This window comes from Rhopalosiphum padi, chromosome 3, assembly GCF_020882245.1.
Source record: "Rhopalosiphum padi isolate XX-2018 chromosome 3, ASM2088224v1, whole genome shotgun sequence".
Classification (NCBI taxonomy): domain Eukaryota; kingdom Metazoa; phylum Arthropoda; class Insecta; order Hemiptera; family Aphididae; genus Rhopalosiphum; species Rhopalosiphum padi.
In genome coordinates, this window is record NC_083599.1 from 3,140,450 (window position 1) to 3,155,257 (window position 14,808).

Sequence of the window (14,808 nt, forward strand, 5' to 3'; positions counted from 1 at the left end):
TTATTATCCGCGTAACAGAAAATACCTACGACATCCCTCTGCAAGCGGCTCAAGCGTATTGGTTGAAAATACCAATATTTAATTTATAATATTATTTACACAGAATATCGTTTTGTATAGTTATTTTATTTTTTGTCACAAGCATAGACTAATTACATTATAACAATTATTAATTGTATCGATTAATCGAGTATAATATTTGCGGTGTCATAAGTCAATCTGTTTTGTCAAATGTTACCTACTTATTTGATTTTTTTTTTTATCTGCGTGCCACACAACAAATTTGCGTTTTGCAGAACTAAATAATATTATAAAGTATTTGGATACGTATTGTTAGCTAAAATATTAGAGCGAAGTCTCCTATTCCTACTTCTACTATGAAATTTATATTATCTGTGTCCTTAAGTTGGTTGTTTTACGACATATCAACATACGTGCAACGTGCAAGTTATGATACTGTAAAGTATTAAAATTTAAACTTGATAATAATTAATAGATAATAATATATCGCAGTCAAATCGAAATTTCGTAAAAACGACAACGCTAAACGTACAAACACAGATATTGTTCATAATTTTTCTTCTACCTTTGGGCCGAACACAAATTTACAAAGTGGCTTGTTGAACAGAGAAAAGAGAAGAAATGGTGCGCTGATAAATTCTTAAATTTCGAATACAAGTAGTCAAGTAGAGACAACTTAAATTAGGTATATCGCATATTATCACAGGTAAGTACACAGAGTAATATTACTAATATTATATAATATTCTGCGATTGTATTGATTCAATTATCAAACACCTTTGAGTGTAGAATTACAATTTACTTAATTAATTATTTAGATTAAATTTATTTGCGCAGACTTCTACGTATATAGACATTGATATTAAACTTGTTTGCGAAATCGTGTATACAAATCATATAAAGTAACACGATATTGATAGACACCAGCTACCACCTTTGTTAACCGTAAGTCCGTAACATCTTTTTTATCTTTTCTAAATGTTAGTTTCTTTATCGATCAGAAGCTTTTCTGCGGATATAAGTAATTAAAAAGTCACACGCCAAATAATTGGCCTGTGGCCTGTGCAAATGAGGTCAACACTAAATACCACATTAGAGATGAAGTGCTTAAACTATCTTTTTACACCATCAAAATGTGCTATTTTATATAATAATATGACCTGTTCGTAAAGTTTTGAGCGGTCCATAATCATGTTGATAACACGATTTTTTTATGATTAACATTTTACATATTGTTAACGATAATTTCGAGTTCAGCTAATTTAGCTGATAATAATAATATTACTATTAACATTTTACAAAAAAGCAACTTACCAATATGGATCAGGTCATTGACGAATTTGACAAGTGAATTGTACTTATTATTGAAAATTTACTGTTTGATACGATTGAGGAGACGTCAATTAATTTGAATGTACATTGTTTGAAATAAGAATTTTACCAATTTTCGTTTTTGTATAGGCAGTATTAATATGACGGTCAATTGAGACTAATGCACTTAATATATATATATATATATGTTATATTAGATGATTTACTTCTCATTCTATGAAATTTGGTTTTTAGGTGTAGGTGTTGTTATTTGTAGGGATTAGAAAAAAAAGTAATGCACACATTTTTCCGCACCATAGTAGCCTTCAAACTCTCAAAGTTCAAAGTGTGTGTTTACTGTTTACTGTTTAGTGAAGATAGGAATACCGTATCTATAATAATAATATGATGTTTAATATTTTATGAGTATAGTACTGTAAATACAGACGTAAGTATTAAGTGCAAAGTAGAAATCTGTTTATATTTGATTTTGATATTACACATTTATATTATTTATTATTATTATAAGTTTTACGATACACAATATTTAATATTATTTATCACGCATACGGTTTTAATAACTAATAAGATAAGGTACGTAAGCGGTAAAAATGACTATCGTTCAATCGTTTTCATTACAATCGAAACTCGACAAGCAGCTGTTGGCCAGAAAAGATAAAAATGCTCAGCGCTAGTTTGTAGATAATAACATAATCTATACATTTTGGAACTATACAATATTTATATACATGATATTGTATTTAAAAAAAAAATTAAACTTCAACATATTTATCATGATTATATTAATTGGACGTGGATTTCAATATTTGACTTTTGAGCCATTTGTACCGTATTGCCTCAATTCGTGGATCGTGGTGCACTGGTGCTATTCTGTGATAGTACTCTCACGCAGTCGCGCTCATATTATCATTGTTCGTCTGGCGCGCCAAAATATTTTTATATTGTGTTGACTACGACTGATAATCACGCAATGATGTGATAAAAATTCAAAAATGTAGAAAATAATAAATTTACATTTTAGTCATTTCGCTGTTTTACTACTACAATAAATCAATAAAATATTTATTTTCATATTAATCATATTTATATTAAATGTCAATAATAAATAACATTTTATATTTATTTTAACATAATACTTATAGGTATCTGCAATTTTTCAATTATTTAAATTACAATATAATCTAAAGTAAATGTTATTACTCGGAAGTCCTGGGAATATTATATTAGTATTAATTATTTCATTAATTACTCCATTTACCTAGTAATTGTTCAATATATTATAACTGATACTTGCGATTTGGTGTGACACGCAACTGATATTATAAATAAACGCTCAATGTTAAAGAATACCTATCCGTGGTTTTTTAATTGACAACATATTTCAAAGATATTTTGATTTAAGATCCAAACATTTAAAATGATTTGATCCCGAGGTATTAAGTGAGTGCATTTAAAACTAGTATACCTAGATCACTGGGACACAAAGTTTGGCTCCCAATACTTCTAACTCTTAACCATATTCATTATACTTAAAACAAATTAAGTAGATACAGATTGAAATTATCATTCACTTATATACATTATGGTTTAGTGGTATATCTAGTGTTAGACATGATATAATTTAAATAATAAATATTAGTTAATATTAATTAAATAAGTTGAAATTGTGATTTTAATTATTTTTTTTATTCATTAATTTAAAGGTAGGTATATACAATCTGTTCCCCAAGGAATAATAAGAATATGTGATAACAGAATTAATTTTTTTACATTAGTAGCATAATGAAAAGAGTCAACAACTTATTATTTTTTAATTTTAATTTTTGTTAATTAAAATGTAAAAACTCAGTGGTGTATCCAGCACAAACTAATTGGGTAGGCCTGTATTGTTCTGCAGTATGTTTATAATTACAACTATTAGGGAAGATTAATTATAACATGGGACATAGGTATGGTAATAATATTCAATAAAAATAATTAATAACAACATTTTTATTTGTAATAAAAAAGAACCAAATAGTCAAATAAAAATAGGGTAGGCCCGGGCCTAGTCGGCCTACCCCATAAACATGCTACTGGCTACTGTATAAACATAAACCTTAAGTAGGTCATAACACCAGTTCCTTTTGAGCATTCTTGCCTTCTTGGGGGATTCCTAGTTGTGTTACCCTACAGACAAAGTAATCAGGTGATTGGAGTGGCAAATTTGCACACTTAAAAAATAAAATGTATTTATTAAATTATATAATAATTTGAAACGGCGACAAATATCTTGCTTGTAAGCGGCAAATTGCTTAATCCGCCATCGATTCCTAGGAATTGTGAATATGGCAGGAGCCTGGAGTGGAATCTTTTATTAAAGGATATTGCTCCTTTATAGATGATTTTGATTTTTAAATCGATATGTAATTTTAAGTTTGAGATACAAGGTGGTGAATTGGTGATTCTACGAAAGATATTTTGAGATTTGAAATTTGTCAGCGTTTGATTTTTTAGCATTGCCTAGAGCAGCGTTTCCCAAAGTGTGTTCCGCGGAACCTTAGGGTTCCGTGGGACAATCTCAAAGGTTCCGCCAGATGTATGTGATTATTGAGAAAATTATTTTATATTATATTTGGATTATTTATATTATTAAAAATTAATATTTTAAATTATTTAAAGAAGGGGGTTCCGCAAAACACAAATTATTTCTCAAGGGTGCTGTGGTCGTAAAAGTTTGGGAACCGCTGGCCTAGAGCTGCATAAAATAAGTTCACATTGGCCCAAACAGGGATTTTTTAATTAAGATCTTAATTCTAACACATAAAGTTGGTAAAATATAGTAATTTAATTTTACTTTTTATTATTATTATTTATCTAATATTTTTAAAAACTAATAAGCAATATTTATAACTCATCAGGAAATTACTATTATCAAATCACCTATCCTAACTTATCAATATATTTTAAATAATATGTTAAAACAAAGGAAAAAACACACAATATAAAATTTTTTGTTTAAATTTAATGCATAAATGTACAAATACATTTTATAAAAATATGTCACTTTCATTGACTATTGGTAAAGCAGATAAAAAAATTAGGAAACAACATGTTGTCAAACATTTTTAATATTAAAGCTAAGCAAATGTTTATTAAATTTATGCTACCTGTATGTAATTAATCAGCTACATAATAAAAAAAATAGTAAAAATTGTATTATAATACATTAATAATAAAATCCATAAAACACATCATTGGAGTTAGGTGCAGCATAAGTAAAATTATGTTCAATCAATTTATCATAAATCAGTCTTATTTGTACTCATAACACTACCAATAGTTTATGGCACAGTTTCAGGTTTAGTAGCAATAGGCCACACAAATGGAACTTTGGAAATCAATTTAGACATTGCATTTTTAATGGAAACAAAATGACGCTTAAATTCTAAACCGCAGCCTCTTGAAAGTCTGAAGTCAATCAGAGTTTGTTGATTCATTGGAATTACATTAGATTTAAACACTAAACGCTGATCTGTAGTAGTAATTGTAACCTGTAACACAGTACAATATTTATAATTATTACTTGTATAGAATAATGTGTTAACTATCAATTTTAGTCAATGTGGTATATTTTGTTTTAGTTTAGAAACTTGTAATACTTTTGAATAATTACTTTTATCAATTGTTTTTATTTCCTTTTATTTTTCTTATGTTACCTTACACACTAATTTAAAATGGCTGATAATTTACATCCTTACTTTTTATTTATAAACCTATCAGTGGCGTGTTGAACCATTCTTACTGAAGAAACAAAGATTTGAATATATCATTCCCCCTATTTTATTTAAATGTACCTACCCACCAAAACCGTTCGCTTCGTTCACATTGTACCCTTTGCTTATTCACAAATATACATGGAGTAACAGATAACAATCTCATACATTTATGTAAGTTTGTGTTCATTAAAAAGCAATAGAACATGTTTATACATTTTATGTGTCATTGTAGTTATATTTTAACTAATATAAATTATGACTTATTCCAATTTTTCTTTGTTAAACTTTTAAATAAAATTAATATTATGTTAGTTATTATTATATCATAATTTCACTACTGTTTGATATTTAAAAAGATAGCTAGCCGGTCTATATTTGTTCTGTTAACTGCCATACCTCAGTGCACAACATAAATTCTTATCTCCAATGGCATCTTAATCACATAAATAGCTTTACCAAACTGTTTATCTGTTTCATATAAAAACAAAATGTTTTTAGTAAGTTAATCAGTCTTTCCTTTTATACTGTAGCATATTTTTATTAACTTTATTTTTTCGACATACCATGGTTAATAATTTATTTTCAATAACAATTTAAATTATTTCCTGTTTAAGTATTACCTAATAATTAACAACAAGTAATAGTAAGAACAGTAAGAATTTACCAAACTAGGTGTGTTGATTTTCCATGTATATCCCAAATCATCGAGGAATAATGATAAGTTGGTTAATGCTTCTTCCGGCGACAAACAAACAAGAAATCTAGTCATTCTCTTGACTAATTTCTGTAAAGAATTCTGAAAACTTAACAGTTTAATAAACCTTATAAAATAATACAAATAGTTTCTAATTACATTTGGTGTGGAGATGGACTGTGATGTGAAAAGTTGTGAAGAAAGCAGCAGATCATCAACCTGTGTTGGCTGGGAAAATGAGTGTATTTCAGATTCACTAGACAACATGGATGTAGTAAACGAAATAGCAGCTGGAGCTGGTTGAGAATAACAATGACGATCATCGTCAACATCTCTGTCGGACCGAACAGAAATTCCAACTTTTTTATTATCTAAACAAACATCATAGTCTTGAGTTATCATTATAGTTTAATTTATTTTAAAATATTATTGAAAACTATTTAAGCATATAGTTAGTATTACTGATGTTTATAGTTTAATTGTTCAGAAATTATTTTATGCTTAAATGCCTAAATTAGTAAAGTGTACTATACTCCGTGCCATGGGAGAGTGCGACCGTCACACGCATTGAATTGATTTAGCACCGACCCACTATGTGGAGTCATCTTTGTGCATACAGCTGTTGAAATAGCATACCATGAATATGACCGCGACTAACTTTTAATCCAGTCGGGAATGTGGTATGGAATCGCGGGAATGAACGGTTATGGATGCCGCCCAGTCGCATTCTTTCGTGGCACGGAGTATAGTTGTAATTAGATTAAGTAAAATTTACCAAACGTTTCTGACTTTTTGAACCAAAGATGTGATCGAATCTGAGATATATCATATCTTTTAGATGGTGTTGGTATTAATATCTTTCTCACAAGAGACAAAGCTAAAGTATCTAATTTACACCATGGTGAATGATTAGAATAGTCAGTAGTTTTCCACAATTTATAATCTTCATCATTATCAGATGGCATATCCCATGGTAACTCTAGACAAATACAAAAAATATATGTTAAATTGAATAAATAATAATTTTTCCAAGCATTTATTTTGTAATTAACTTAATTACAGTAGCTAGTACAATATATACAGAATAAAATAAAAATATATAAGCATTTAATTTTTAAATATATACATAATATTTGAACATGTAGAGGTTTTATCAACATAATATATACATTTTGTTTTTTTAGAACTATAATTATAAAGTAACAAACAAAAATATGAATGGTACCTTAAATTTAAGGAAGCAATTAAATTATACAAAACTGACTATAATTTTTAACTTAAAAGTTATAATACTGAAAATGACAGAGCTATATCAAATGCCAATAACTTTGGTACAAAAGCTCTAGAATATTTCTTAAAAATTACATCTACAGCTAGAATACCAAAGAGATCAACTCTGACATATTAATTTTCAGTATGATATGATAACTTATAAATAAATAATAACATTTAAAGACAATGAATAATATAAGTAAATTAATTGAAAATAATTACCTCCAGCGAGCATTGAAACTAGTATAATACCGCATGACCAGATATCAGAAGGTTCTGCTTGATAAGGTAAAAGTGAAAGAACTTCTGGAGCTAAATAAGGTCTAGTTCCACAATTCTTATCCAGTTTACGTCGCTATTTAAATTGTTGTAAGATATTAGATAGCTATCTCTAGAGATAAGATTTAAATTTAATGATACTACTTACAAAGCAACAGATTTTTTCATTTAATAAGAAAATAAGCAAATTAATGGTTTTCTAAATTAGTTGTAATAAACGTATTTTGTATAATTGGGTAAAATAAAAGTATTTATTATTTTAAGAGGACATTACACCCACTATCTGTATATGTTGTCTTACTTTGAAAATGTAAATTTAAATTTAGCTTAAAAATTAAAATATTGAAAAAAAATCCAATGCTACATCACTGATAATGTTTTAACTTTGATAATAGGTAAATTATTTTTAATATCAAAGCTAACAACACATAATGGGTTCTACTGAACACAAATTTGCTATACAGTTGTATGTATGTTAGACGGAGACAACACATGCAGATGTGGTGTCCTCTTAATAAAATCATTAAGGGGATTTGATACCGACCATATCTGTCTTTGTCTTACATACACGGAACATAAAAAATTTAGATGTATTTTTGCTAACCATACCGATTAATCTAATAAAACGTTACGAAATCTGAAAACAGATTTGAATTTGTTGTCAAGTCTACTTGAGATTGACTTTAAAATGTTTAATAACTATATTTTTAAAATAACTTTTTTTAGAGTAAGATGATAAAATAAAATTTGTGAGAAAGCTGATCTCAAGTAGATTGCATGAGAAGTTTAAATCTGTTTTCAGATTTATTATTACTTCATTAAATCAAGCGGTACATTTACCAAAGAATAAGACTGAATTTCTATGTTCTGCGAGAGATATAAAGCGCCAATATCAAATTCTCTTTAAAAAAAACTATTAATTATTAATTAAATTAATTTTTTTAAGAGTAGACATATTTTGCTCTTTTATTCAGAGGATTGCGTTATTGTTAAAAAGGATTAGCAGCGGTGAAAAATTATTTTATGTGCATTGTGTGAGACAATAATAAATTATTTGATTGATGCACACATTTTTTTGATTTTAGACCCCTCTTCCATATATATAACATTGTTATTATTAAATATATTGAGATAATTTGCATGCCTTTACCGAGAACATTTTAGACGTAAGCAAACATAATCTACCTCAAGTATCTATCACCTTCCTATCTAAATCTAACATCCACCAAGTCACCCACCTATTAAAAAAAACTATGAGCTTTCTCACTCACATAACTCTACTCTCGCACAGCCACTGTATAGAACTGATGAGTATTATTTTTAATTACTTCAATCTGTACCTTAAATGATTCATATGATTATTGCAAAAATAAGCATACATAAATACTACTTACTTTTTCACCACATAAAAATAAAGTGGCCAATCCAAAATCACTTATTTTGAGACTTCCGTTTTCGTCCAATAATAAATTTTCTGGTTTCAAATCTCTATGAGCTATACCTTTACTGTGTAAATACTCCTAGTAAAAAAAGTTGTAAATTATATATAAATAGATATAAAACAAATAAAAAAATATAATTTAAAAACATACAACTCCAGCAATCAACTCTTTGAAAAACTTTCTAGCATCAGACAGTGGCATTCCAACATCAGGTTCTAATAAATAAGTGTATTAATAATGCAATTATTAGTTATAAATTATTGTTATTATCATAGAATATTTAAATCTTATAAATTCTATAGAGATCAGTCTAAAAAAATTTGATTAATTGTTCTAAAAGTGAAATAAAAGAACCAGTAAGTATTGATTATATAATATTATAACATGTATATAATGTAGGATTGTCTCTTTAGAATTCATATAATTTTTACACCTAACCTGTCAGTAGTCACATATGAGCGTAGCGCTCACTTGATTTCTATATTCGCCACTATTAGCTTTAATTTAATTCTAATATTGTTGTTATCTATTTATACCTTATGTTATCATACCTGGGGATTTTTCTATAAATAATATAACCCAATCCAAAGTCTTGCGTTGAAATGACAATGGATTGAAATAGCCAGTCTCGACAAAAGTGAGTGCTACGTTATAAGTACTATAATATAAATCTGGTCAATCGGGTTCAGAAGCAAAATTAGATTTAGAATGAATAATTGTAACTGATCTGTGCCTATGTATTGAAATTTTTTAATAATAAATAATCATGGTGATCCTAATTAATTATTCATACCGGAATTTTCACTTATATAATATAGTATAACGACTTTTAGTAGTAAAAATAGGAGAAGTGAGCGCCTAATCGTGTTACTAATACTAACACGCCTACTAACGGGTTAACAATATCAAATAAGCTTACCAATTCGATCAAATAGTTCCCCTCCAGATGCATATTCTAAAAATATATAGAAATAATCTTTGCAATGACGTTGGCCATAGTATTTTATTATACTTGGATGATTCAATCTGCAATGAATAGCTGCTTCTTTTTTTACCATATCCAATGCATCGGAATAGTTTTGTAAATCAATTGTCTTCATGGCTACAAAGCCTTGAGTATTTTGATTTACTAAAAGTTTTACTCTGAAAATAATCATAATATTAATAAGTTCTATTTATAATATATCTAATATATTAATAAGTTCTAGGTTCTAATTGAACCTATTTTTTTAGTATGAAGTTTACCATAGGTACTTACAAATTGAAATAAAACTAATATTTCACATATATTTGTATTCATATACAGAGTGCGGCATAAGTCGGTTCCCGCTGTTAATAATAATAATAATAATAAGTAGTTTTTCGATAACAAGACAGCGGGAACCGACTTATGCCGCACTCTATATAAACGAAGCTTGATAAACTTATTTGGAGGAGCAAAAGCTTTTTCTTAAGCTTTATAATTAAAGCAAATAAGATATAATTTGAGTACTTATCGGTTATCGCGACTACCTAGCGAGACGTATTGAATGGTGGTTATTGTCATAATGTGTTATGATACTACTGTGGACTGGAATAATTATAAGCGAGAAATATGTGTTTTAAGCCTAAATAGTCCTAACGTGAAAATTGGTGGTCCAGGAAAAATAGTAAAAATCGACGAAAGTCTTTTTACAAGACGTAAAAATAATGCTGGTAGAGTTTTATCTCAACAATGGATTTTTGGAGGCATTTGTCGAGAAACGACAGAATGTTTTATAGTTGAAGTCAAAGATCGGTCTGCGTCTACACTGCTACAAGCAATAAAAGATAATATAAACCAAGGTACAACTATTTATTCTGATTGTTGGCGTGGTTATAAAACAGATGAACTACAGAATGCTGGATTTCAGCATTTAACCGTTAACCACACTTATAATTTTGTGGATCCTCAAACTGGTGCTCACACACAGAATATCGAAAGGTTATGGGGATCCTCTAAATGCCGCAACAAAAAACATAGAGGCACTGCTCGTCAACATTTGGATAGTTATTTGGTTGAATTCATGTGGCGTCAAAAGCATGAAAGTCCATTTATAGGAATTTTAAATTGTATGTCTGAGCATTTTCTTCCTAGAGTGAATTATTAATTATTTCTAGTTTTATACAATTTTTCCATTTTTATAATAGTTTTATACAATTTTTCCATTTTATAATAGTTTTTTTTATAATTTTAACGGTAGTCGCAATAACCGATAAGTACCATAATTTGTGTATATATAATAAAAAAAAATTTACTGATAAATCGAATATATTTCCAAGATATACATGTAGATTTACCAAACATGCTTATTGCTAACCATCCTTATTTTTTCCTAATATATCAAATTCTGTTAATTAATATTTTAAAGCACATATTTCAAATACCAACTTATTTTATTCTAATGTGAACCAATCTTTTTTATTGTAAACTGTTAGGAGATAATTTGATTTAAAAATGCTTATGAATATAAATCCCAAACTAACCTATAGAAAAAAATAAAAACAAGTTGACTCCATATTAAGTACCTAAGTACTTATTAATCAATTTAAAACATACTGAATATTTAACCTAGGTCCAGCTAAATTTTATATTTAAATACATTTATTTACTTACCAAAATAAATTATAATACAACCAATGACCTATCTTAGGACATTATAATTCTTAACGTAACATTGAATATATTATTTAATAGCATTCATAAAAATAATATTATTTGTAAATAATTTAACATTAACATACTCGCCAAATGTTCCTTCGCCCAATATTTGAACAATGTTCCATCCTTCGACAAATGGAATATTCATTTTTAATTTTCAAACCTAAAACAATATTCTATTAGACACTAATATTAATTTAGATTAAGAATCGAGAATGTATAAATTACAAAAAGAAAATTAAAAACAAATAAATACATATGTATAATAAAACAAGTATGTATATTTAAATAATAATCCGACTTTAAAATAAATGAGTTAGAACTCACCTAAATCTTGTATGTTAAAAAACACTAACAACTATAATAAACTAATTAAAATTTTTATTTGACTTAAAACATTTCAGTAAAAATAATAATTATAGTTTATTAGTTTAACAATTCAATAATTAATCAACAGGCGTAATCGATCGCACCTGTATGAATAACAAAGTTCATCGGAACACCACCGCGTTAGGCGACACACTAAAAGAGTAAACGACTTAACAAAAAACACTACACTAAACACTAAACAGTGGAGCGAAATAAAGGAACAACAAAATGTGAATCCGTTAACCTCGTTTTTGAAAAGTGGAGTTTTAGGTTATAGTCGCATACTATCGAATATCAACTATCGATAGTTTGAAGATTCTATAGTTTATTATTTTTACCGTGAACAAACAAGTGATATATTCCGTTTGTTGTAATAATATTATGTAAGTTATTATCGTAGATCATATACAACATCATTTTAAGATTTTGATGAATATTAAATATAAAATAAATTTTGACTTTAAAAAAAATAGTATATAATCGAAGATTGTTCCGAATCAGACGATACATTTGCAACGAGTAACTCTACACATGCGCACATCGAGTACCTAAGAAAGAGACCCGTCGCTCGTATTGGTAACAAAGAATTATGCCGCGCGCCGTGTCTCCATCCATATTATGGTATAATAACTATAATATGATCTAAAGTTATTATCGCCGTTGATGAGATATGTAAGCCGACGATACAGTCAAAGTCCTCCGGCATTGAGTCAGGAGTCTGACTCTATACCGATACATTTGAAAAAATTGTTATTTGTTGTTAGTTCTCTTGATATTAGATATTATAATTGTTGTTTAACTTCGCAAGCGTAACTACTTATCTAAATTATTTTCACTTATGAGTTGATAATTTAAAATAATTGAATTTTTCTTCTTTTAACTCTATCGTAAATGCGAATTTATAATAGGTACCTACTATATTACCCAAATTACTTCGGAACTAAAATTATTAATTAGGTATTGTGTAAAAAAATTAGATTTGTTTTTAATGATTTTAGTCGCATGGACCTTTATTAATTCGGTACATCAAATATCAATATCAAAGGTTTATAGAAAGAATGTAGTACTTACCAGTATAATTATACGTGAAATAAAATCATTTAACAATAAATAACTTGATGTATATTTTACAATTAAGCCAAAAAAATATGTAAATTTGAAGGAACTATTTAAAAATGTAATATTGATTTTTCATAAACTATAACTAAACAAATGTAAGTTTGTAATTCATACAAATTTAATGCCTGCATCACTTATTAGCCATGGGTAATAATTATAATTATATTTTTTAAATTGTGTTATAGGTAAACTATAAACATTGGGAAAACTACAGTGTATTACACTTATTCGTCTCATTATTAACATCGAGCTATAAAATATAACTAAATGTCTATGTATATATATATATGTTACGGGCATTGTTTACATTGCCCAGTCTATTCTATACAATCCGAGCAATGGATAATTTTTCCTACTTGCCCGTCATAATTGGGCAGTACCATAATGCACGGGCAATGTAAATATCAGTAGCTGGACTGCTGGAGTGCAGGACAGCCCAAGCGGTTCGCGTTTACTGCTTAGTTTGATATTGCTGTCACCTACGGTAACGTTCGTTAACAAACAACAAACGTTATCTGTTGGACGTATAGAACATACTGGTACATAATATATTATAATATGAGCTATAAAGTAGGTAAGCAGAGCTATATGCAAGTTAGTTGTGTAAGGGTAATAAGTGGCCCTGTGGCGCAACGGATAACGCGTCTGACTACGGATCAGAAGATTCCAGGTTCGAATCCTGGCAGGGTCGTCAAAAGCGACAAACTTTTTTTGCAGATTGTTATCGAGTATCGACCAAACAGTCGCAGTAAATTATTACTACTGAATTGAATAAAAAATAAATTAAATCAATGATAGATTCATTTAAATATTAGAATTTAAATCAAGATAATTTTTAAATAGTTTAAAAATTTATCAAAATAAAAATATTATAATTTATATTTTATACAAATCTATTTAGATTTATTCAGATATGCCTATATTATGATTAAAATAGAAATATCAGGTAGGTTCATTATGAACATATTATCAACCGAAAATTCTATAGGTAATATTATAGTTATCACATAGTTAATTATGTCAACAATTGCTGCAATTGACTTGCAATGTATCAAATCAATTTGAAAATACAATTCAATCTTTGCGACCAAACCTAGTACACTTCTACTTTGAATTGTTAGGAATTACTCAATGCTTTTTTTATTAATTCGTTTTGAATACATTGTAATAAATAATAATAATGTAATCCATTTCAATACGAATAATAACAAATATGTAGAGTACTTGTATAGTGACACTATTTTGATATTTTACTTTGCATAATAATATGAATTTCGCTGGTTACTACATTATTTTGAAATAATTCGTTTAACCTCTGTCAAAGATGTTTTTTTGTTTTGCCGACATTAGGAAACAAGTTTTATACCAACAAAAATGTTACAGAATACAAATAAATCTTTTAAAAGTAATAATAAGTAATATTTGTTATTTTTTTAGTTAGGTTTTTTTTTCTATTAGTTTTTTTATTTCAAAATTTCTTGAAATTAAAGTTAAAATCTTAATTGACAAGACACATCATGCGGCGTAGAGGTGAATTATAATGAAGGTAGGTAATTATTAATCATAGTGGTAAAAAAAGGTAAGATAAAGGTAGTGGGATTTTTCAGTAGACGGGTAGGTAAACGTATACTAAAATTAATATTCCTAGGAGAATAGGTAAATCAACAAAACCAGGTAAGAATTACGTTATGATTATTACTTACCAATGATCTGATAAACTTCTCAAACGAAGTAGCTGACTAATAAATGTGTCATGCTGAGCGTGATATATGTTTAGGAGAAAACCGCAATAATTTTCTTTGCATTTGTTCAATTATTTGGGGTTGTAAAAAGTATATAGAC

At 28.0% G+C, this 14,808-nt stretch overlaps 1 protein-coding gene and 1 non-coding gene across 3 annotated transcripts; one reads left to right on the forward strand and one right to left on the reverse strand.

The window, feature by feature from the left end:
- Positions 1–4,447: 4,447 nt before the first annotated feature.
- LOC132923789 (serine/threonine-protein kinase grp-like) lies at positions 4,448–12,042 on the reverse strand. Of its 2 annotated transcripts, none has more exons than XM_060987763.1 (10): positions 11,806–12,042; positions 11,562–11,641; positions 9,718–9,941; positions 8,949–9,013; positions 8,751–8,876; positions 7,300–7,432; positions 6,581–6,784; positions 5,965–6,176; positions 5,776–5,895; positions 4,448–4,886 (listed from the first exon to the last, which is right to left on the reverse strand). In XM_060987763.1, the coding sequence occupies exons 2-10, from the start codon at positions 11,624–11,626 to the stop codon at positions 4,677–4,679; spliced, it is 1,359 nt and encodes a 452-aa protein (XP_060843746.1). In that variant the 5' UTR covers positions 11,627–11,641; positions 11,806–12,042; the 3' UTR covers positions 4,448–4,676. The 2 variants fall into 2 exon arrangements, with proteins under 2 accessions (XP_060843746.1, XP_060843745.1); XM_060987762.1 differs by having other exon boundaries at positions 5,776–5,907.
- A 1,542-nt stretch (positions 12,043–13,584) lies between these two features.
- On the forward strand, positions 13,585–13,657 carry Trnar-acg (transfer RNA arginine (anticodon ACG)). The gene has a single exon. It is a non-coding gene; the product is annotated as a tRNA-Arg (tRNA).
- The last annotated feature ends 1,151 nt before the right edge of the window (positions 13,658–14,808 follow it).